This window comes from Martes martes (genome assembly GCF_963455335.1).
Source record: "Martes martes genome assembly, chromosome: 6".
In the NCBI taxonomy this organism is placed as follows: Eukaryota; Metazoa; Chordata; class Mammalia; order Carnivora; family Mustelidae; genus Martes; species Martes martes.
The window spans coordinates 77298400-77324014 of record NC_137893.1 but is presented as its reverse complement, the minus strand read 5'-3'; the positions used below and the strand labels follow the sequence as shown (position 1 = coordinate 77324014).

The following is a 25615-nucleotide window of genomic DNA, read 5'->3' as shown; positions in this document are numbered from 1 at the left end:
CGGGCAATGTGACCAACAGGCCCTGGAAAAACGTTTGTGAAATTCCAAGGTCTGCAAACTTGAGTAAAGGCTGTCTTGTGAAATCCACACTTGGACCACTGATGATGAGTAAGCAGCAGCTTCCACTCTGTCAAATGTGTTCTCTCTCACCCAAATGTACACCTTTACAACAAATGATTCCTCCATCTGGACCATGAGGACTTATCAAAACATGTCCAAAGTTAAGGTGAAAACCCAGAGATGTTGAGGCACTGGCTCTTTTCTCTTCTTAAAAAGTAGGTATAAAGGAAAACAAAAGAAAGCAGAGGGAGTAGGAGGAGGAATGATGTTTCTACCCATTGTCTTTTTAGGATTTTAAGCATTTCTGAGGTTTCATAATGTGCAGGTGGTATTTTATGCTTACTTACTGAAGAAGTGTTTCACAATCAATTCACTTCCACTAAAGCTTATTGGAAACTGGGGGGAAGTGGTATGGAGAAGACTGAAAATTGCTACTTTTTCACTTTGAAAAAATCCTTTTCCTATCTTTGAAAGTGTTTTGGATAGAAACGCACAAGTTATTTTACTGTCCTTAAAGATATTCTCTCTCATCTGTTCACCATTTTTTCCCCTGCTCATCTTCCTCCATACTTTTGAGGTTGTGTACTGAGAAATTCCAAAGACCATTCTGTCCACCACTGGAAAGCATTTTGGTTCTAGAAAGGCTTTTGAATTATCCTAAAACTGAGGCAGGACTTAAGCACTCCAGCAACGCATGGAACAAAATGCAGGCACCTTGATTCGCATTTCAAAACCCTTTTGATGTGACACTTTCCCAGTAAATTACACAGGACAGGATATAAGGTTTCCTCTGATGAGAAACAAACACATGTAACAACCTCTTTTATGAGGTTAGTCATTCTGCAGGATATTTTTCCCCCCGAAGGAATTCCATGCCCTACAAATTTAAGCTATATGTTTTTTTTTATCTTAAAGAGGCCAGCATCCTCATATCATAACTGGTAAAAGAAGGAACACAGAACCCAAAGTAGTTTGGGGATCTTGGCTCCATTGTCAGACTAAGTATTTTTAAAAATTTCTTGGAAGAGTAAAATCAACTGGATCTAGTTATGCTTTTCTGCATCTCTGGACCGCATAAGGCACAGTTCTGAGATATTGTTCTAACTCAGTTGTAAATGAGCAAACAAAACCCCCCAAACAACCAAAAAACTAAAACCTAGTGTCTTTGGGCAGTGTTCTCAAACATCACCATCACTTTAGCATCACCTGGAGGGCTATTGAAAACACAAATTGCTGGACAACTCGTACCCTCCCTCCTGAAGTTCCGATGTCATTGATCTGGTATGGGACCTGGGAATTTTCATGTCCCACCAAAATTCCCAGGTAGTGTTGATGCTGCTAGTCTAGGGACCGCCCTTCGAAGTCCACTGTGCTATCCAAAATTTCTGATGACCTACTCCAAATTATGGTACTTCAAGTTTCTCTGCATGTGTTCCGGAAAGGAGCCCCATCCGTTTGGTGCCAGTGCCATTTAGGAAAAAGATGATCTGTTTGGGGTTTACCCAAGCACATTCCTTCCTAGGCCAGTCACTGACGCGAAGACATAAGAGGGCAGATAATCGCTGGACAGTTGCAGAAGGTCAAACGAACCCACTCGTTGCGGAATCTACCCTCGCACGTGACCGCTGGACGTCTACACCCTCATCCTCCTGCCTTCTCTCCACCCCCCGGCCAGACAGCCCCAGGATCCCCGGCTCGTGGCCTTGACCCGCGATGGCGCTGCTGAGCGCGCTTGTCTGCTGCCTGTTGGTCGTCTGGCATTGCCTTCCCGGGCTCGGACTGCCCCTGGCGCCCGGTGGCAGCCCAAGTCCCGCTCCGGCGGTGGGTGAGTCCGCGACCCTTTCCTTGCCGGGAGTTGCGGGAGGGCGCAGAGTTAAAGCGCCCGCGCAATTCGTGAAAAGTGCTTGGGGGGAGCAGTGCGCCCCGGCCGGGGCTGGTGGGGAGTAGAGCCCCAGACGCGCGGGGCGCTGGGAGGAGGAGGGCGACTGCGGGACGAGAACGCCTAGCGATCGGCGGAAGGTCGGGCTGGGTCAGCACCTTGCCAGTGGGGGCGCTGCAGGGGGCTGCGGAGACCAGACTCCTCCCGGCGTCACCGGAGGAGGGAGATCTCCGCGTGTCTCAAGGAAAACCGAAGCTAGAAGCTGCACGTCGCGCGTTCCCAGAGGGCCCGAATCTGTCCAGAACGAAGGGGAGCTGCGGAGTTTGCTCTTCCCCATGGGGATGCATATTTCAGTGGGACTCAGGTAGTCTTCTGTCCTGCTCGCCGGGTTTGGTGGCCTTTTCTTCCCACTCCAACAGCGGAGGACCATCACAGTCTCGATGCTACCCACCTCTTAGTCTATGTTAGAACTCCTGGGACCTTCATTTCACTTTACCTGAATGCCCCTGGGTTCTCTGTGGGTGGGACCATTTGTATTCATTCTTAACACTTTAAAGCAGTAGCTGTTGCCTTAGTGGTTCTCAAAGTGTGGTGCGGGACCAGCAGCGTCAGCATCACTTAAATTTGCCGGAAAGGCAGGTTTCTAGCCCATCCCAGACCTATGGAATATGAAACTCTGAGGATTGGGGCTCAACAACCTGTTTAACGATTTTAGATTTTAGGATGCCTTTTGAGCTTTCATTTTCAAAGATCAAGAACACCCGCCCCCCCCCACACCCCCCCCCCCGCCTTCCCGACCTGACTCTCTTTGAAAAGAATGGCTTTGTTAGTTAGAGGGGGGAAATTTTGATAGGTGGAGTTCTGTTCTATGTTTTGCGCATAGATGGCTCTGAAACTCTGCACAGCGTTTGGTGCTGAAACCTCTCTTCTCTGAGGCTCTTGCTGTCTCACACGACTTTGGAAATGCTCTGAAAATACACCTCCTCTTTGTCCAAGAGCCAAGTTCTCATGACTCAGCTGTCAGGCAGTTGAGAGCAGGAGCTGTGAATCTGATTTCCCAGTTGTCAGTCATAACAAGAAATTGTCCCAAAATACTTATGCACACTGGTTGCTGCTTTTTATTAAGGCTAGTGTTGTTTTTCTTTAATTATGGAACTGTTTAGGATTTTGAGATAAAATGTCCCAGGTTGCGTGGGACCACCCAATGACAAATTTACTGTTTAGCTTTAGGGATCCGATTGCAGAGGGCCTCAGTGACAGCTTTCTGATGTGTCGGGAAACTTCACTTACACTTCCCTGTTTTGATAGGGAAGCTAAGAGGCTGAGTCACTTAGGGTGGGGGTAGAGATGGAGTAAGTGGGGTTTAAAGACCTGCAGAAGTGTTGACTCAGCAGTTTCACGGGTTATATTATTTTACGTGTTTTCCATTTGATGTGACCTCTCTCCTCCCGACCACATCCCAAATTGCTTCCTTTGCAACACACACCACGACAGGCCTCTGCTTGTTTGATGTGTGTTGTGTGTAAATTCCCAGTCCTGTCAAGCCCCAGGGGTCAGAGGACAACACCCAGGGAGGCCTTACCTGAGTGTGTTTGTCTATAACTCTTTAGAATTACGGGCACCAGGGTGGCTCAGTCAATTAAATGTCTGCCTTTGGTTCAGGTAATGATCCCAGGGTCCTGAGATCAAGTCTTGCATTAGGCTCCCTGCTCTGTGGGGAGGTTGTTTCTCCTTCTGCCTCTGCCTGCTGCTCCCCCTGCTCGTGTTCTCTCTCTCATTCTCTCTCTGTGTGTCAAATAAGTACATAAAATCTTAAAAAAAAAAAAAAGAATTAGTAGGTCAGAGCCTGCAGGAATATTTGGTAGGAACTGACATTATAAGCAAACAAATAAAAATACCTATTTGAAACAATAACCATATTCCAAATATCTGAATTATGGTTTACTAGGTTCTTTAGGATAAATTAGAATGTTTTTAGATAAATTACAAGGGTTTTTTTGGTATAGTGTTGAGCATTTATCTATATATATTGAGAATACACACATGCATATACACATAGATTTGTGGAAATCTTGTTAAAGATTATCTGCAGAATAAGAGAGAAATCATCGTGGGGTGAAAAGAACTTGGGACTGCAAACCAGAGAATCTGTAGCGGAGTGTGGGTTCTGCCACAGGCCAGGTTTGTGGCCTTAGACACACACACACACACACACACACACACACACACACACAGAGAGTACTTTATCTCTAATTTCACTAAAGGTGGGAGGTGAGGCCTCCAGAGGTTCATTATTCATAAATCCCAGGTTAAGAACCTGGCAGAGTTCTCTTGGCTTCTATTTAAAGACTTTCTTCAGTGCATCTAAATAATTACCCCCTCACTTATCTGGATCTGGCAATGCAATGCAGTGGAAAGAGCACTCGACTGGAAGTCTGGAGAGACTTGTTCGGTTCAGCTTTCATTACTGAGTCACCGTGTGATCTTGAGGAAATCCTGAAACCTGCCTAGGCCTAATTAAAGAAGGTTTATTGAGGGCCCACTGTAGGTCAGACATCTTCTAGTTGCAAAGGATACATGAATCTAGGTACTAGAGATGTGTTCTTAATATGTTTCCAGTTTGGGTTTATAAAATTTTAATATATTTATTATCTCATGTATCTTAATCATCACGTTATCTCATGTAGGTGTTGTCATCTACTTTACATGAGGCAAGTGGGGCGGAAGGACATTTGAAGGTGAGCGCACACAAAGAGACAAAGTAGTGCAGTGGTTAAGAGCAGCACGGAAACTGGAGTTAGATTTCTTGAATCTCTGTCTCGACTCTGTTGTATCTGACACACGTGACTTGAATTAATCTTTGTGTGCTGCAATTCCTTACCTGTAAATTGGAAATAATGATGAGTTAATGCATGTAAAGCATTAAAAAAAAAAAAACCAAAACAGTATGACACTTATAGTAAGTACTTGAGAAGTTCTAACTCTTACTTGGAAATGAGGAGGTTCAATTTCAAATTCAAGCTTGGGGTCAAATAATAACAGTATAACTAACATCGAGTTTAGTTACCTAGATGCCAGGTATCTTCTAAGAGTTTTACTTCTACTAAATCACTTAACTCTCATACAGGAGGCAGTGATATTCTTCCCATTTTGCAGAGAAAACAAGCCAAGATCACACTGTTAGATTAGTAAGTGGAGCTTGGATTGATTGATTGGTTTTTAAAGTTTATTTGAGAGAAAGACAAAGAGCAGGGTGGGGAGGGGCAGAGGGAGAGGGAAAGAGAGACTTAAGTAGACTTTGTGCTGAGCATGGTGCTCCACGTGGGGCTCGATCTCTTGACTCTGAGATCAGGATCTGAGCCCGAAACCAAGAGGTGGGAGCTCACCCAACTGCGCTGCTCAGGCATCCCTGGAGCGTGGATTAAAAGTCATGGTAGTCTCACTTTGGAGTCCCCACTCTTAACCGCAACACTATACTGTTCTGTGTGCAGTTTATTGTACCTTAACATTCTATAAGCAATTTAAAAAAATGTTTGCATAAAAATAAGATGTACTGTATATTTATACGCCAAGAAGGACAGACTCCAGGATCATTCTGAGCTGCTTGCCAACCCTGCTTTGTCTGCTGGCCTAAAGTATGTCTAAGCTAAAAATGAAAGTTGGAGTATTTTTCTGCACTAAAGAATAAAATAAATCACTCTTGGCAAAGGTTTTCAAACGGGGACAGAATACCAAGTAACTGATCATAAAGACTGCTTTATGCCTACTTTCTTCTGGATCTTTTGTCTACCACTTCTTAGCTGTCAACTTAAATATGTTATAAAATTGTAACAATGTTGTGGAGAAAAAAAACAACCCAAATATAACTTACCTTTTGCACCTTAACAAGTTAACCGTTTTCAGTTTTTTGCTCTTTTATCCCAGCTTTGAGTTCTTTCCAGGTGTTTGCTCACATGCATACTCAGTCTTTGTCATCTGCGTCCAGACAGATGAAAGTTCGCCTTCTACTTGTTTGCTCCATGTTCCTGCTGTAGGATCTGCTGCTGTGTCAAATCTGACGTCTTTCTGAGACAACTTAAGTCATCATCAGAGTGAACTCAAAATTCAAAGTGTGAAAAAGCCTCAATATTAAAATAATTTATTGACTACAAATAAGAAGGCAGCAAAATCATAGACTGTATATGTAAATGAGGTATAAGCAAACTGGAGGACCTTTCAAAATGGGGTTCAGATTTTGACTCTGCCATTTATTAGCTGTGTATACCTGAACAAATTTCCTAATTGACCCAGCATTCATTTCTCAACTCAAAAATGAGAAGTGATTCCCGCTTCAAGTTTTGAGAACGAAATGACATAGTATATTTAGTTTCCTTATTATAATGCCCTGCACAAATGCTTAATAAAGAGTGGTACTACTATGATTATTTGTACTACTATTTCCTTTAATTAAAGAATCTTTCCCCTGCTCTCAGGTGGGTTCTCGGTTTCTCCCTGAGGTTTCATCCCCTTTAACAAATGCTTTCCTTAATGTTACTAACATTTGATACAAGTGTACATTAGGAGATGTTCCTGTATTTAGTACCTTTTCAGGGCTTCTGGCAATCCCTACTTTTGGCTTAAAGCTAGTATTAAAATGTTATATTCTTTTTCCACTAATGTTGAGAGGCAAGGATTTTCAAGAAAGTAGGAGTGATATTTAGTTCCTCATTCTGCAATCTCTTCCCTGTGGAACCCTAACAGACCACATCATGTTTCTATGTCAGTTTTTCCACAAGAAGAACATAAATAATTTCTAAAACCTTAAATTCTGCAAGGAAGGAAACATACTATTAAGACAGGATATATATTATTAGTGACCTCCTGGAAGGGTATCTCCCTATATTTCATTATGCAACTTATGTTTGTTATGTAGTCTTTGTTAGGTAGTCATGCTGTCCCTGAGCTCTTGAGTGCTGACACATGTAAGTAGTAAATTTTGGTAAATTCTTCCTACTGTCTTTGGAATGCTTATCTTCTGACAGGGAAGTATTGTATTTACCTTCAGGGCAAATGAATATTTCAATCATTAAGGCTTTCCTCCATCACAGGGAGGACTGTCTCTAGTTTTACTGTAAATATTTTGACGGGAATTCCTAAACACAAGTAGATGTAACACCATTTCTTTTCCAATCAACAGGACAGTTTTGGCATGTGACTGACTTGCACTTAGACCCTACTTATCACATCACAGATGACCACACAAAAGTGTGTGCTTCATCTAAAGGCGCCAATGCCTCCAATCCTGGCCCTTTTGGAGATGTTCTGTGTGATTCTCCATATCACCTTATTTTGTCAGCATTTGATTTTATTAAAAATTCAGGACAAGAAGCATCTTTCATGATATGGACAGGGTAAGTGATTATATAAATACCGTTAGTTATTCAATATTTACCTACAGTGTCCTAAGCTTCACTAGAATTCTGAATTCCTATAAAGATTAATTGGGTTTTAAGTTAAGAATTATTTGGGTTTTAAAAATATTATGTCTAATTAATCATTAGATTATTAGAGATAAGGAAGATTTTTGAAGTCTCAGAATTTTAATTTTTTTTAGGATACAGACTCTAGAAAAATGTTAGTGTTAGCTAAGAGATGACTTCACAGACAGAACACTTATATCAGTGTTTTGAGGTGTTTTTTAATGTGATAATAGGTCTTGATTAAATAATCAAAAACAAAGGCTACAGATGGGAGTTAACCTGTGATAGCAATTTTGTAAATATCATCTTCTGGTAGTATAATTAATTAATTCTATCTGTTATGACAGAGTGATGAGATCTATATTTCCTGTGCCAGCAGTAATAACCATGGTGTTATTTAACTAATTTATACATTATAATTACTTAATCTTTACATTTATATTATTATTATTCCCATTTTATAGATGAAGAAATGTGGGCTGAGCTTCTAAGTAACTTGTTCAAGTGTACATAGCTAGTAAGTGGCAAACCCAGGCATTTTAGCTCTGGAATCTGTGCTTTTAGTTGCTAAAATACTTGCCTCTCATAAATCTTCAGTCAGGCAGAGTAATAGGCTTGTATTTGTATTACACAAATCTTTTAAAATAGGACTCCCTGTGGGAGAAAGGTAAATGAAGAATAGCTGATCAACTCCTCAGCAGTCACCTGTTGTTTTGTTGTGGAAGGTGTGCGGTTCACCTTCAGGGCAACAAGGCATCATGCATAAATCTAGTGACTTTTTATAGGAATTGATTTTGTTCATGGGGTGCCTGGGTGGTCCAGTTGGTTAAGCGGCAGACTCTGGATTTCAGCTCAGGTCATGATCTCAAGGTCCTGGAACGGAGCCCCACACCAGGCTCCACACTCAGCGGGGAGTGTGCTCGAGGGTTCTTTCTCCCCCTCCCCCTCTGCTCCTCTCCCTGCTTGGACCCTCTCCTTCTGCCCCTCTCCCTGCCCATACTCCTTCTCTAAAACAAACAAACAAATCTTAAAAAAAAAAAAATAAAGTTTAGACATTGATTTTTTTCTCTACGATTCTGTCTCCTTTTCAGGGATAGCCCACCTCACGTTCCAGTGTATGAACTCTCAACAGATAAAGTCATAGATGTGATTGCTAATATGACAACCACCATCCGGACTGTCTTTCCAAATCTCCAGGTGTTCCCTGCACTGGGTAATCATGACTATTGGCCACAGGTAAATTTGATTTCAACTTCCAAAAGTTTTTTTTTTTTTTAATATTTTATCGATTTATTTGAGAGAGAGAGAGACAGAGTCAGAGATAGTGACAGAGATAGCAAGAGCACGCACAAGCAGGGAGAAGTGGGAGAAGCAGGCTCCCAGCTGAGTGGAGATCCTGATGTGGGGCTCCATCCCAGGAGCCTGGCATCACAGCCTGAGCTGAAAGCAGATGCCCAACCCACTGAGCCACCCAGGTGCCCCCAACTTCCAAAAGTCTTTAAAGGGTTTTTCCCATTGGGAGTGTCAAAGCTGTAACAGTAACTAGCTGGTGGTAGGGCATGGGATTGGGGCTCACGGTGGTAGAGTGTGCTCTTAATAACTATTGAAGAAGGTAAGACAAGTGCTTTAGAGACTTTAAAGTGATTTTTTAATAATCCATAAAAAGAGTTACATCCATAGTGAGTTTTGGAAGCAAATTGCCTTAGTTTGATTTTTGTTTTCCTTCATATTCTTCTTTAATTTCCACTTTCTTTTGAATAATTTTGTTGTTCATTCACATTTCCACGATAAGGTTAGCAAGGAAGTTTAATATTGACAAATGTTTACATCTTGCAGAATTTCTATCATGCATACAAAGTTCTCCACACTCTGATCTGTGCTAGATTATGATTAAAAACAAAAGCATAGGGGTGGTTGGGTGGCTCATTTGGTTAAGTGTCTGCTTTAGGCTCAGGTCATGATCCTGGAGCCCTGGGATTAAGCCCCTTGTCATGAACCCTGGTCAGCGGGAGTCTGCCTCTCTCTTTCCTCCCTGCTCGTGCTCTCTCTCCGAATCTCTGTTTTTCTCAAATAGATAAATAAAAAAATCTTAAAAAACCAAACAAACAAATATAGCAAACTATCATAAGTACCAAAGAGGGAAGTTCCTGTTCAAGTCCAGTTTATCTAATTAAGATGTGATTCAAGACAGAGATTATGTTCAGAATATTTGCCTCCTGATAAGTCCAGGTCTCAATCTGTTAGAGTGGCCATTTGCTAAGCAGCCTGTAGATAACTGTGGGATCTTGGGCCTTGCCTACAGGGTCCTGTTCGAGCAGAGCAGTGTAGAATCTTAGACTTACGCAGATTCAAGAGATCTCAGAGATTGTTTTTTAGCTGAGGGCTTGGCCAACTGTGACCTATGGTCCAATCTGGGCCTGCACCTTGTTTTTTGTTAATGAAATTTTATCATAACACAGCCATGGCTCTTCTTTCTGTATTGCTTGTGGCTGATTTTTTATTTTGCACTAGAACAGCAGAGTAGAATTGTGGCCGCAAAGACTGTATGGCCCATAAGTTTAAAATATTTAGTATTTGGCCCTTTGTAGGAAAAGTTTGCTGGCCCTTGGTCTAGATCAACTCTTCATTTTATAGACGAGAAAGACAGAGGCCCAGAAATGTATTGCTTGTTCACATGCTCACAATCACTTGGTGGTAGAGCCCACATCCCGGATCTTTGGTGTTCAGTTAGACTAACATCCTTTCATATATCCCCTGTTCTTGCCAGATCGACATGCTCAGTATTCTTGAACATGGTATTTTTTTCCCTTCCTCTCTTTGTCTAGATGAATCTCCTTGCTTAGAATATCTTTTCCATCTCATTTTATTTATTTATTTATTTATTTATTTATTTATTTTTAAAGATTTTATTTATTTGACAGAGAGAGATCACAAGTAGGCAGAGAGAGGGAGAGAGAGGAGGAAGTAGGCTCCCTGTCTAGCAGAGAGCCTGATGCGGGACTCTATCCCAGGACCCTGAGATTATGACCTGAGCTGAAGGCAGAGGCTTAACCCACTGAGCCACCCAGGCGCCCCTTCCATCTCACTTTAAAAGAATGCTTCATGAGGGGTTTGATAACCTAAGAGCAGTGATTTTGAAAAGTTGTACTCTCGGATGTGCTTAAGTTTCGAGAAACTTCTTGACACTGGCCTCCAGGCTTGAGATGAGCAATAAATACATTAGTCTTTGTGAGTCATCCATGGAAGCCAGTGGTCAACTTTGTTACTGCTGAGATGTTCAACCACACAGGGCAGAGGCTTGGGAATTTCATAAAAGATAGATTTATTTATTTATTTATTTGAGAGAGAGAGAGAGAGAGAGAGAGAGTGAGTGAGAGGGGGAGGGATAGAGGAAGAGAGAGAATCTTGAAGCAGACTCCCCGCTGAGCTCAGAGCCTGATGTGGGGCTCAATCACAGGACCCCAAGATCATGACCTGAGCTGAAAACAAGAGTCAGCTGCCTAACTGACTGAGCTACCAGATGCCCCAAGCATCTTGTTTTTATATGCTTTAGGTGACAGGCAGATTGGTGTAGTGGAGAACACGTGAGATTTAGAGTTATAGTCGCTAGAATATAAAACCCTATGGTGCTCTGCTCCTAATAGCTTGACCAACTTGGATAATTCACTTAATGTCCTTGACCTATAAGTCACTCATTTGTAAATAAGAGCAAGAATACCTGCCCTGGAAAGTTTTTGTGAGAATTAGTGATATTACATGAAAAGTCCATAGCTTCCTACCTGGCACATACTAAGCCCTCAGTAAGTGGAGTGGTAGTTATTACAACAGTAAGCAGTGACATGGGATACATCTTTCCTAACTCCTTTGGGGATTTGTTTCATCTTCTTTTTGTGAAGTCAAATCCTGTAATAATTCAAAGGTATAGATGATATCCAAATTCTAAAATATAACCTACTACATGTATAGCTAGGGTGTATTGGACAGCCTGTTATACCTTAAAGAGTTAGTTTTTTTCTCATTCTAGCTTATGACTTTATATCTGAAAATCTCCTTTCTATTATTCTACTTCCACCCTTCCTCCCCAATTTCTGAAATGTCAAATGTAATATGCAACAATAACAAATTCTCAACAAATTCCCACAATAAATTCTACAGATGGAGAGCTGAGGTCGAATTCTGGTGAATTATGTAGTAACGAATCAAGCAAATAATTTGTTAAGTATTATTTCTCCATTATAATCTCATAAACATGGGCACAAACATAGTTACGTAAGCATACACATACAGATGCTCATCCCCACCCATTACATCAGAAGTAGATATTAGCGTGGGCAGCCTGGGGATTCCTTCCAGTCACCACCCAAGGAAGCAGTCTGGGCCAGGGTCCTCATTTACTCCTACACTGGCAAGGCTGGTCCCAACAAACTTATGGGTGAGTCACTTCTCATTATACCTCGTTTCTCGGCAGTGCCCATGTCACAGCCAAAGAGGATTGAGATGATGGCATGGTACAACAGATAATTGGACATAGGAGTGATGGTGGAAAGACCTGGGATTTAGACTGAGCTCTGGAACTGACCAGCTGTCCCTGGATGAATCATCTAACTTCTCTGGCCCTCATATTTCTCACATCTAAAGTTGAGAGAAGAGTCTAGTGTGATTTTACATAATTTAAAGACTATACATGACCATACCGGTATGTTGGCATGGCTAACATCAATGGCTAACACTTTGAGGTTTTTGATGTTGATGATGATAACCAATTTTTAATCAAAATCCAGATTGACCTGTAAGTCTTTGTGTGATTTTTCAGACAGATAATTCTGGTACCTGGCATGAATTGAAAATATACTTAGGATAGTTAGTTCTAGTTAGAACAACTCATTTGAATATGATGTTCCCTCAATGTAGTTATATTTTCATCATGTGTGAGGGATATATATTAGGAATTAATGTGCCTTGGATGTCACCCGAAAAATAACTAAGCATTTTAACTAATGCTGATAGGAAACTCCTTTAAGAAATAGGCCCATATCACCAATATGCAGAAGAATAGGAGGAGAGTAGAAAAATGGCTTCAGTTTATTAATTCAATTTTTTAAAACAAAAAATTGGAATAATTACCAAATTTCACACATGATTTGTGGATTTTTGTTCAGTATGTACTTTGTTAAAGTTTGTTTTTTTTTTCCCTTCCTTAAAGCTTATGTCACCATAAAGATTCTTTATTATAATATGATAAATTAGGATGATAAAAATACCTTGATAATAAAAAATGTTTTATATACACGTTGTCTAAAAAATCAAAACCTGTTGCTATAAAGAGGCTTCTTCAAATCAAAAGCATGTGTTTATAAATTTTCATTCAAGAAGTTCAGAAGTTTTATACTGGGGTGAGCATTTCGGAGGACTTTGTTTAGTTCTAAAACCATGACATTTCCTCCATTCTGTTAGCGTGCTATACCGGGCCCTGTGTGTTCGGGCTCAAACCTGCCTCTGTGTCTCTTTGATGAACTCATTCCCACATCCATCCTATATTCTGGCCGACCAGCACAAGTGCTTTTCTCTGTATATAACACTGTGTGTGCTGGCATCTGGGTCATTGTCTTTGCTTTGATGCCCTTTCTTTTCAACTCAGTGAAATCATTACTCAAGGCCTGGCTTGTATGCTCTCTTCACTTTCTGCCCTGACGCTATGGGCCAGACTCAATTATTCATGTCTCTACCCTCCTAGAACCTTTGTGGTAGCATCTGCACATTGTCTTATAGGTGATTGATATTTTATGTATATATATATATATATATATATATATTTGTCTCCTTATGTTATAGATTCCTGAAAGAGTAAATCTATCTAGTATTCATCCTTGCATCTCCTGATGTCTAACATAGTAGTATGTGCTCAAGTAATGCTAAAATTAGTTAACCCATGTCTCTTTAAAGTTTCAATGGTGGGTTATATTGTTTGTGGGCAGGATCAACTGCCTGTAGTCACCAGCAAGGTGTACAATGCAGTAGCAGACCTCTGGAAACCCTGGCTAGATGAAGAAGCTCTTCATACTTTAAGGAAAGGTAAGTGAAAGATGTATTCATCCCTGTTTCATCTCTATTTTTATTCGTGTTGTTTAGGCTAAGATCTTTAATGTTCACATGGGTATAGTTGTTCTGGATATGCCCAGATTTCTGGAGGCCGTAAGTCATCTTTTGAAAGCTGAGGAGAGGCAGGAATGGTGAGTGGATCTGGGGCAAAGAGAGCAGGTCCAAAGTCAGGGGCTAGGTTTGAAAGTACCATTGCAACAGCCCCTTGGGTGTTGTCACCACCAGATCATGGGTATGAGTCTCCCCCACCCCGGAGACTGTAGCAGCTCTGGTTTCTCTGACATCTCTTCCATAGCAGTCTCTGGCAAGGTCAAAATGGGTTCCCATTTTTGCATTTTGTTTTCATGCTCTCATCTTAACTCCCCAAACATGCAGAAGTAGAAGTTGACACACTAAGATTTCTTTTCAAAAATTTGGTACCTTGTTGCTTAGTGCCTAAACACTTTATTAATGTTTCATCTGACTATTGGATACACCTGTTGTAATTAGCTCAGTATGTGGAAGGGCTGCCGCTGGACCTGGCACACAGTAGGTTCTCAGTAAGTGTTAGACCTGATTCTTATTTAATGACAGCCTGTGTACGTACAAACTAAATGATGACAAATAAGTATAACCTCTCCAACTGGCTTGTAAACCATAATGAAGAATTTGCTTTCATAGTCACTGTGAATCTCTGTGTGTGTTTTTCTAGAGTGTGTCTTAAATTTCTTTTTATAGGTGGCTTTTATACACAGAAAGTATCACCTAACCTGAACCTTAGGATCATCAGTTTAAACACAAACTTGTACTACGGCCCAAATATCATGACTCTGAATGAAACGGACCCAGCAAATCAGTATGAATGGCTAGAGAGTATACTGAGCACTTCTCAGCAAAATAAAGAGAAGGTAGATCCCAGACACCAAAATCTATCAGGGGATAAAAAGGGGCTAACTGTGTGTATTTATTAACTTGAGTGGGGTCAGGTATTAATAAAAGTATTAAAATTTGAAGATGTTTCACATGAAACACCTTATGGTTTAATTAAATCTGTTTTCTTTTTTTTTACTTTGCTTTGCTTTTAATGCTTTGAGGATTGATACCTATTTTTTTATTTAAAAAAATGGTGACCAAAGTCACAGTTACCACATATAATCAACAGTGTAGTTTAAATGATATTAATATGATATTGACAGTTTTATAATTTCATCTTTTTTGGTGATAGGAGAGGTAGAGATGGGATATTAGCTTTTAAAATTTTTAATTAATATAATTTCAGTCTTGGGTATCCAAATGTTAGTTGGTTGTGGTAAGTGTGCAAAAAGATTCTCATCGGTCATCCTTGTGTTTCTATTTCCAGGTGTACATCATAGCACATATTCCAGTGGGCTATCTGCCCTATTCAAGCAGCACCACAGCAATGAGAGAATTCCATAATGAGAAATTGATAAATATTTTTAGAAAATACAGCAGTGTCATTGTAGGACAATTTTATGGACACACTCACAGAGATAGCATGATGGTTCTCTCTGATGAAAAAGGTAATATGATATTCTGTTTGCATCTCCCCAATCCGAGATGCTAGAGCAGAGCAGTGGCTAGCTGGTACTCTTGAACTGACCCAGCAAATTAAAAGTTTCACTAAGTCAACCTGCCAGTGATAGATTTTTCTGAATTATCTTCCATGCTTATAAGTCAAGTGTCTAATTTATATTTAGATCTGCAATTGTGTTTCTCCCTATTTGTTCCATGGGGCCACCATCATTTGATAGCTGTCAACAAAAAAGTCTCTGAAACCCTCAGCTTACTCCACTTTTCTGTTAGATCCTCAAGTTTAGAGAAATACTGCTGTTCGTTATTTACCTCCTAGACTCAAGTCTCTTTTGATATGACTTGTTTTATTTCTCAGAATTTAATTAACAAAATACAATCTACCGTTGGTTTAAAATATATCAAGCACTTAATTTTAAGTGTAAATCAACATTGTCATCGACTCAGGATTAAAAGAAAAAAACATAGAAGAAGATTGAGCATCAAACAAACAATGATGGCCTATTTTTAAAGATGACTTCCTCACAAGAAGAGGAAATTGGGAGTTAACAAAATAAGAGTTCTGATTTTAGAGTAGTGAGCCAGGAAAAAAATATATACATATATTTTTTCAGCAATTGGGGAACGTTTTCGAAATACATTACCTCTTTTGTCTACAATGAATAAACTTGGTTAAAAAAAATGACCACTTTTCAGCATTTGATAGCTTTTTTACTCAGAAATTTAGTCCTATAATAACTATGTATTAGAAATATGGTGACACTAATCAGATTCTTATGTGTCATTATTGGTTTTTGTTCTAGGTTGATGTATAGAACAAACTAGTTTTGCATCTGTGTGTGTGTATTTGTAATAACTTGGGTTTTGTTATTATGAAAAATTTCAAATATACCCAAAAGCAGAAAATAATAAAACAACCCCCACGTACCATCGCTTATATTTAACACTATCAAGATTTTCCACATTTTCTTTACCTATTCATTTTTTAATTCTTTTTTATTTTCCTCAAGTATTTGAAAGTGAATCTCAAACATTAGATCTATTCTAGCCTTACATTCTTCTTTCTGCATTGCTAAAATTTATGACTAGCGGGGGGCGCCTGGGTGGCTCAGTGGGTTAAAGCCTCTGCCTTCGGCTCAGGTCATGATTCCAGGGTCCTGGGATCGAGCCCCACATCGGGCTCTCTGCTCGCAGGGAGCCTGCTTCCTCCTCTCTCTCTGCCTGCCTCTCTGCCTATTTGTGATCTCTGTCTGTCAAATAAATAAATAAATAAAAATCTTAAAAAATATATATATGACTAGCTTACATAATCATAATGTGATTGACTTACCTAACAAGATCAACAATAATTTTTCGGTATCATCTAATACCAAATCAGAATAAAGATTCCTCTGTTTTCTCAAGTGTCTCTTTATAGTTGTTTCAAGTCCGGATTCATCAAGGATCATGTCATGTGACTGTTTCATCTGTTAATGTCTTAGTCTTGAATTTGTTCACATTTTTAATAAAGTTAAAATCAATTTAAAAAAATGGTAATGTACATATGTTTTATCCAGGAAGTCCAATAAATTCCTTGTTTGTGGCTCCTGCTGTTACCCCAGTCAAGAGTGTTTTGCAAAAACAGACCAACAATCCCGGCGTCAGACTATTTCAGTATGATCCTCATGATTATAAATTATTGGTGAGTTGGCACAATTTTAGAACTATGCTTGTCTTTGTACAGTTTTCATTAGTTTAGCTGAATGTTTTCAGTTTAACTATGTAAGTTGTTTCTATCTTGAAATCTTGTGACATCTTCTTTTTTGTATTTGGCTTATCAGCACTTGCTAAGTATGGGTATAGGAGGTCACCGTTTGGGAGGTGGTTTCTGTCCTTCTCCGGACTTCACATTCCTTTAGCACACTGGGCAGGGTCTGAGTTGTGGACTTGGATACATATTGAAGCTTTGCACTAAGCCCTATTTGTTACTAATTACTCTTCTCTAAAACATAGCTGTGCAGGTAACTGTAGATTCTGAAACCGTATTCCCAATTCCTTGTCCCCAGTCCATTTAAAATGAGGCTTAAACTAAGTGTGACTGACCTCAGAGAGTCGCTGCGAGGGTTATGTGAATGAATACATGTAAAGCACTTAGAAAAACGCTTGGCTTATAGTAAGCACTCGATACCTGTGGGCAAATTTTTTTTGTAGAGAAAATAAATTGAGCTGGACACTTATTTTTGAGACAAAAGTTCTCTGGAGCTTGTACACGACAATGTTTTAGATCAATTTAGCCTCGAAAGGCTAGGTGTTTTGCTTATGAGTACTGTCCCTTTTAATTAATGTAATTTGAAAAGAAATTTTCAATTAAAGTCTCTGTTGATGTAAATGCATTATTTTTCTAGGTAAGTTTAATGGGAGGTAGCTCTCTTATTCTGTAGAATGTGTTTTTATGAAGGAAGAAGGGCAGGTGAAGTCTGATTTATTTCATAAACACTAGATTAAGTGAGGAAATAAAACAGTTGGCTGAATTATTTTTACAACTATTAGTTTCTTTTTTTTGGATCTGAGCATCAGACATATACATGTATACATACATATATATACTGACATGAAAAGTTGCCATGATACAGCACTGAATTATTTTTAAAAGTGCAAAACAGTGCATTGTATAACTTCATTTTTTGAAAAAGCCAAAAAGATAGATAGTAAATAGATATATATATTCTAAATATTTATATTTGTTTTGCACATAAAGTCTAGAACAACACACATACACTGGTGCTGATAAATGTTTAGCAGTTGTCCATTGGGGGAAAAAGACACTTTAGTTTATAGTGCCAATTTCCATGATATAGATACTCCTATCATGGCCAATTTAAAGCTGCCAAAGTGATGTCAATTAACTTGCAAGATTGCTGAAAATTTGATCATTGGCTCTGTGAGCTGATACAAGCTGCCTCAGAACATCACTGATTTATGTACAGTGATTTTATTAGCAGTGGTTACTTCTGAGGTGTGTGAATCAAAGCTTTTTATTTTGTACATCTTTCTGTATAGTTTAGACTATTTTTTATTATGTTCCTTCATTATTTTTGATAAAAAAATGTAATATAGATTTTTCTATTGGGACTTTTTTTTTTAACAAAACCAATTCTCACTGTTTTTAAATGGCTGCAACTTTAAATTAAGAACGTCACATAAATCCAAATAAGGACTCTTCTTGCTGTGCAGTACTTTATATGCCAATGAATGAACCAAACTTTGTGACTGTTTTTGATATAGGATATGTTGCAGTATTATTTGAACCTGACAGATGCAAATCTAAAGGGAGAATCCGATTGGAAGCTGGAATATGTGCTGACTCAGACCTACAGCATTGAAGATTTGCAGCCAGAAAGTTTGTATGGATTAGCTAAACAATTTGCAGTCCCAGGAAATGAGCAGTTTCTAAAATACTACAATTACTTCTTTGTGAGTTATGACAGCAGTGTAATTTGTGATGGCAAATGTAAGGCCTATCAAATTTGTGCGATTTTGAGTCTTGATCATAGTTCCTATATAGATTGCCTCAAACAACATTATATTAAGTACCATTCCTAATATTTCATTGTTTGTGTTCATAGAAAATGTAACATTGTTCTGTTTCTGAGATCAGTGTGTGGGAAGTGTTACATAATTCTTTGTGCGTTACTGAGTGGGCAAGCGGAATTCCTACCTTTGCTTTCTTTTTTATAATCCTCAAATATTGATATTTGTAACATTCTAAATCTTTATTATATTGAATATAATTGAACTGCCCATTTCTAGAATGCTGTCTGGACGTGAATACATTATCTTCCAGTTTATATATCTAATTTAAACTCTTGTACACTTTTGAAATGGTCATTTATACAATAAAACAAATGATTTCTCCTCAAGTATGATGAATTGTTTTTATTTTTTATACATTTATTTTTATTTAAATGCAGTTAACGTATAATGTATTATTGATTTCAGAGGTAGAGGTCACTGATTCATCAGTCTTACATAATACCCAGTGCTCATTACATCATGTGTCCTGCTTAATGCCCATTACCCAGTTACCCCATCCCCCCACCTCCCAACCCTCCAGCAACCCCAGTTTGTTTCCTATAATTAAAAGTCTCATACAGTTTGTCTCCCTCTCTGATTTTGTTATGTTTTATTTTTTTCCATGGTGAATTATTTTTAATAGGAAAAATTTCTTACCTTTTTTTAAAGATTTTATTTATTTGACAGAGATTACAAGTAGGCAGAGAGGCAGGCAGAGAGAGGGGGTGAAGCAGGCTCCCTGCCAAGCAGAGAGCCCAATGCAGGGCTCCATCCCAGGACCCTGAGATCGTGCCCTCAGCCAAAGGCAGAGACTTAACCCACTGAGCCACCCAGGCACCCCAGAAAATTTTCTTTAATTCACTCTTAAAAACTCATGTGTAAACTGAGGTTTAAGCTGTTTAAAACGCATGGGTAAACTGGGGCTAACATTGTTTCCATACACTATCTACTGTTGGGAAAACCCCAGGGTCTCATTTGAACCATCATGGGGCCTGTGAACCACCATAGGAGAGGAGATGCTTAGCAGTCTTTACTCAGTGAAGGAAGGGGAGTCCTCTTTAGTACCGCTAACTTTTAAGGAAGAGAATGTCACAAGCTGCGCTTCTTGTAACTGCAGTACTAGCATAAGGCCGAGATCCTCGTCCAGGGCCTCATACTTAGCAAATCATGGTCGAAAGGCATTGAAAGGTATTAATATTTCTCAGAGAAATATGCGAGGATGCAGCAGTGGTGTTTTCTTTGTCATGATACTCCAAGAGAGGGAAAAAAATGAGCCTTTGTTTTGTGGGATTGTTTTTGGCTTCTTCCATGGTTGCTTGCCTCTCACCAGCTTCTCTCAAGCTGTTGTTTGTGAGGCTAAGTGGGAGAATTTGAGTAGAAGAGCAGGTGAGGAGGCCCAGGGATTTAGGAAACCTCAGTACTTTGGTTAAGCAACAAGAAGAGTGAAACTCATTATCCTGTGACTGGTTTGACTTTGTGTTAAAAAAAAAAAAAAAAAAAGACATGTGTAAGATCTCAACATAATGACACTAAATTATTCTGATTGCCAAAGGCCTGAGAATACAAATATTGCCAAATAAAAATATAACATCTAAGAGACTATCGATATTCATTAGGGAAACATTTTCTTAATTTTCAGGTCTAAAAAATAAATTAGTATGGTTTATAGAAGTGAGGATCTGGAAACAAAGCAAAAATTCATTGTTATAAAATTAATCTCATTATTTAGAAATCATCCTGCCTTCAGTTATATTCAAAGTTGTTATTGTCAAATGCCTACATTATATATTGATATATTTTTGTACTCATGGACAGAAGTTTTAAGAAAACAGGTTTTTACTGTATGAGAAAAAGAATTTTAAATGGCAAAAACCAAAGATGGCATTCACTGACTCTAAATAAGTCCCCATGGTGGGAGAGAACAAGTTTGGGCTTGCAGGATTATGGTGGACAAAATTCCTGCATCTGCTAGGATTTGGGGCCGTGAACACGCAGGGTCCTTTCTATGTTATTCTATGGCTTAAAATTTTTATATATCTTTTTGTGTTCAGGTTGCTTTTACCTTAAAATAGAAATAAATGGTCTCACATTTCAAGTATTATTTAGGGATTTTATCACGAATGTTACCATTCTAAAATCAGAGCATATTACAATTTTTTTTCAGGTTTTTAATATCAAATATCAAATTCAGCTGCCCATTGCTTGAAAGGTCAATACTCAAGAGACAAGTATTGATTGGGAAAGGATATGAGCTTTATTCAGGCCAGTCACCTGGAGAGGAGACAGACACTTGCCCAAAAGCCAGCTCTGAGGTTTCTGCCTCGGAGAGAGGGTTTCAGAAGGAAGGAAATCTCCTTTATCAGTGAATGAGTGCAGTAGCCTGTTATCATTTCCTGATTCTCTGTAGATTTCGTGGTTCCTATTTACAACTTTCAGTGCTGGAGGGTTGTACAAGAGGCCTAATTCTTGTTCTGTGATGTGCAAGGGCTTTCTATTCTCCTTCTAGAAAAGAAAATAGGATATATAGATTCACAAGGAGGGTTAGTAAATCAATCATATGAACCTAAGAACACCGATTAAAGATCATCTTGCTAGTTATGAAGATCAAGGTGGCCTCAGTTTCCCACTGTCAATTTATCATTCCATATCTATGGGATTAAGGACCAAGGTCCATCTTCAGTAGCTGCTTCATGCTGATCTAGGGTGTAGTCAGGACCTTGGAATGGAATATGTTAATGTGGGTTTGAAGCATTCCTTAATGTACAACTGATGTGACTTGCTTGCACAGTTTTGTTACACACGTTTGTAATGAGCTTAATTCCTATGTATATACATAATACTACTAGCACGAGGGTGAGTCCTAATTTTAGAATGTCTTACAATACCACCTAATATGAACCTAAGTCCCGATGGTATCCAGGGGAAGGTGTATGTGAACCGGTTCCATCCTCTCTGGAACAGGGGTGTATGGCAATCTAGAGTTTGCTGCAACCAAGTGGCTTGCTGTCTGATGTTATCAATACTGGTTTCCACTTCCAAGGAGGTATTGCTATAAGCACAGCAAGATGAATTTGCAGCAACATAAATTCCCCCTTGAAAAGCTAGGGTATAGTCTAGGGCCATATGCTTATCCAGGACTTTAAGGAAGCTAATGATATTTATAAGTTGCCAAAGATTTGGTGGTTTCATGATGGTTAGAGTTTGGGACAGGTTGCAAAACACACGTTGATGAGAAGCAGCCTCCCATTATGGCAACAATGTATAACCAAAGAAATATTCATCCCCATCAGGGATATTGCCTGAGTGGTCACCGTCCGTCTAGTAAATAATTTCAAGGAACTAGCCCAATGTTTAGTCTCATCAGCCAAGTGGAGGGAGAAGGGGATTACTGGAGTGTCCAGAAAGGGTAGAAGAATTTGTAATACAGTCCGTGGCCCAGGGCACTCCATCCAATTTGCAACTAAAGACAACCCCAGCCAGAGCACAAAGACGAACGGTGGGGTCCTTCTCAAGTCTTAGTGAGAATCAGCTGACCAACAGGGCAGCTCAGCCCATTTAATCTCTGCTTGCCTGAACCTCGCTATGGATATCATCTGTAGCCAGAAAGGAAACAAGACTTTTGTTTACACACATAGGGAGCTGGTCGCTTTTGGGAGATGGTTTCATGTAGTATCTAACTGAGGAATACAAGCCTATTTTCTATCCTTTGAAAATAACCTCTTTTAATACAGTACTTTGAGGGACTGTAAGACATCAGGGTGACTCATGGTCATTTTGAAAGAATCTAACTATTCTAACACTATGGATTTTTAAATAGTCTTTTTTTTTTTTTAATTAAGTAAGCTTTATGCCCAACATAGGATTTGAACTCTTGACCCCAAGACCAAGAATCACATGCTCTTCTCACTGAGCCCACCTGGTGCCCTCTAACACTATATATTTTTATTTTGGCCTTAACAATTGGAAACCAATTGCCTTTGGGGATTTCTGAGGTGTTCTAAATGGAATAGACCAAGGGGTCTCCATGATCCCACACCGACCGGGCTTTCAGGTGTAATATCCAACAATTGATAGCACATATGGCTGTAGCCGAAGTCTGAATTACCCATACGATTGTCCTGTCTTTCCAGTCTAGGGCGAGAGAAGACATGGTTAATATGGATCATAGAGTGAACACAGTTGTCATGGATTTTGTTTCCTAAAGGGGTATTTTAAATCCTGAATAGGATGGTTTTCCCCTCAGGGGGTTTATTTATTTATTTATTTATTTATATTTTATTTTATTTTATTAACATATAATGTAATATTTGTTTCAGGGGTACAGGTCTGTGATTCATCAGTCTTACACAATTCACAGCACTCACCATAGCACATACTCTCTAATGTCCATCACCCAGCCACCCTATCCCTCCCTACTCTACTCCAGCAACCCTCAGTTTGTTTCCGGAAATTAAGAGTCTCTTATGGTTTTTCTTCCTCTCTGGTTTCATCTTACTTCATTTTTCTCTTCCCCTATGATCCTCTGTCTTGTTTCTCAAATTCCTCATATCAGTGAGATCATATGATAATTGTCTTTCCCTGATTGACTTATTTCACTTAGCATTAGTTCCATCCATGTTGTTGCAAATGTCAAGATTTCACTTTTGATGGCTGCATAATATTCCATTGCAGATCTATACCACATCTTCTTTATCTATTATCTGTTGATGGGCATCTCTTTCCATAGTTTGGCTATTGTGGACATTGCTGCTATAAACATTCGGGTGTACATGCTTCTTTGGATCACTACATTTGTATCTTTAGAGTAAATACCCAGCAGTGCAATTGCTGGGTCATAGAGTAGCTCTATTTTCAACTTTTTGAGGAACCTCCATACTGTTTTCCAGAGTGGCTACACCAGCTTGCATTCCCACCAGCTGTGCAGGAAGGTTCTCCTTTCTCTGCATCCTTGCCGAGATGGATCCTGACTTGTTAATTTTAGCCATTCTGACTGGTGTGAGGTGGTATCTCATTGTGGTTTTGATTTGTATTTCCCTGATAATGAGTGGTGTTGGGCACTTTTTCATGTGTCTGTTGGCCATTTGGTTTTCTTCTTTGTGGAAATGTCTGTTCATGTCTTCTGCCCATTTCTTGATTGGATTATTTGTTCTTTGGGTTTTGAGTTTGATGAATTCTTTATAGACTTTGGATACTATTCAAAATCTTTTGATCTTTCTTTTAGTCTCTGCGCCATTAAGTTACTGTTTTCCTGGGCAGCATCTTTATGATGTAGAGACATAAAGGTCAGAACATAGGGTATCTCATCATCCTTTCCTGCCCTTTGACAAAAAACTTTAATTGTAAATAGTGTAATATTTTAAAGATCCATTTAAGGACCATCTCTTATCTGATTCTAGATGGCACATTAGCCAGACAGTATTAAAATGGAAAATCAGGGCACCTGGATGGCTCAGTTGGTTAAGAGTCTGCCTTTGGCTCAGGTCATGATCCCAGAGTCCTGTAATCCAGCCCCACGCTGGGAGCCTGCTTCTCCTTCTCTCTCTGCACCCGACTTTTGCTTGCCTTCTCTAGTCCTCTCTGTCAAATAAATAAATAAAATAAAATAAAATAAAAAGAAAATTATCTTTTCTGAGTCATAGATTCTTGGCTGTATTCTTTCCATTTATTCAAAATCCAACCCAACAGGGATAATTGGCAGGATAGAGATGGAACTTCCCATTACACAAGAGATGATAAACACACACACGCACGCACACACACACTAAAGACAGATCTGCCCTGAATCCTGGGGAAACTGACTGTTAAAGTTCTTAGTTTCTTTCAAATGTTTTGCTTCTCCCAGAATAGAGGAGCACAGACAACAACAAAATCACCAGGCACTTCACAAAAAATTATGTCACTTTACACTTCTGACAAACTGACCTGGTCCACTCACCTTCTGACACACTCACCTGGTCGTCACCTTGCTCCAAATGTTCCTTTCCTTCCCATTTAAGTCAAAAGCAAAACTGGCAGTTAGTGTTGGTTGGGAATCAACAGGGAGTTTCCAGGAGACAGAAGAAGCCTTCTGCATCTGCAGGGACAGATCTTTCAGATTCCCTCCTGGAGACCATCCAGCCCTGAGCTGGTCACCGCCTACAGTCTTCAAGGTGGCCAGCCTCCTGAATAAAGCTCCTCCTCCTTCCCAATCAACAGTTGTCTCCTATTATGTTCAAATAGATAATAAATGTTATAATGCCCACACTAAAACTTGTCTCGATTTATCTCTGGTCATGGAGAGTGCTTTGACACATTCATAAACTACATCCTGTATAGATTTTTCAAATTGCTATTTCAAAACCAGTTTTGTTGATAGGAGGGAGGGGCACAAACATGAGTAAAATGGCAAATAGTTCTAATAAGAGCCACTGATTTTGGTAGGTAGAGAGACTTAAGGGCAAAATGCACCTGCTTATGTATGTAGTACTAGAAATATCTATTGAGTTAATTCTTCCCAATTATAATAGTCCTATCTTTGCATATTATGAGTGGGTTGGCTAAGCTGAACAGACATCTCCCATCTTGCATGAACACAGTCGAAGAATCTGCTTAGTGGATTCAGCAGCCCTCTGAGTGTTGCCTTGTCCTGAGACATCATCTGATCTTGCATTCAGACTCCTGAGAGAATTCTATTACTCTACACTCTTGGCAGATGAGCACAGTATTCACCTTCCTCTAACTACTGGAGCTATCTTATCTTCCAAAAGAACTGACTCACTGAAAATAACTATAGTGGGTCAGTTCTATAATGTAAATTTGAAGATGAAATTCTCTGTTGCTTAGCAATTTAGTCTGAGGAACATACCTAAGAATAAACTCTCGAAAATATACAGTAAAGTATAAAAATATCTATGGAAGCATTGTTTGTAGTAACAATAAAAAAAACCCTAAAAACCACTTAAATATACATCAACAGGAGAATGGATGAATGAAATATTATTTATTCATGATGTGGAATATTAGGCAGAACTGAAAATTGACATTCATAAATGCCACA

General features: G+C 39.3%; 1 protein-coding gene across 3 annotated transcripts; it reads left to right on the top strand.

The window, feature by feature from the left end:
- Positions 1 to 1632: 1632 nt before the first annotated feature.
- SMPDL3A (sphingomyelin phosphodiesterase acid like 3A) lies at positions 1633 to 18924 on the top strand. 3 transcript variants are annotated; one of them, XM_080806446.1, is made up of 8 exons: positions 1633 to 1885; positions 7116 to 7329; positions 8490 to 8634; positions 13374 to 13470; positions 14215 to 14384; positions 14837 to 15017; positions 16584 to 16708; positions 18292 to 18924. In XM_080806446.1, exons 1-8 carry the CDS (start codon positions 1774 to 1776, stop codon positions 18607 to 18609), a joined length of 1362 nt encoding a protein of 453 aa, XP_080662572.1. In that variant the 5' UTR covers positions 1633 to 1773; the 3' UTR covers positions 18610 to 18924. The 3 variants fall into 3 exon arrangements, with proteins under 3 accessions (XP_080662572.1, XP_080662574.1, XP_080662573.1); XM_080806447.1 differs by having other exon boundaries at positions 1771 to 2303; XM_080806448.1 differs by lacking the exon at positions 7116 to 7329 and having other exon boundaries at positions 1766 to 1885.
- Positions 18925 to 25615: the final 6691 nt, after the last annotated feature.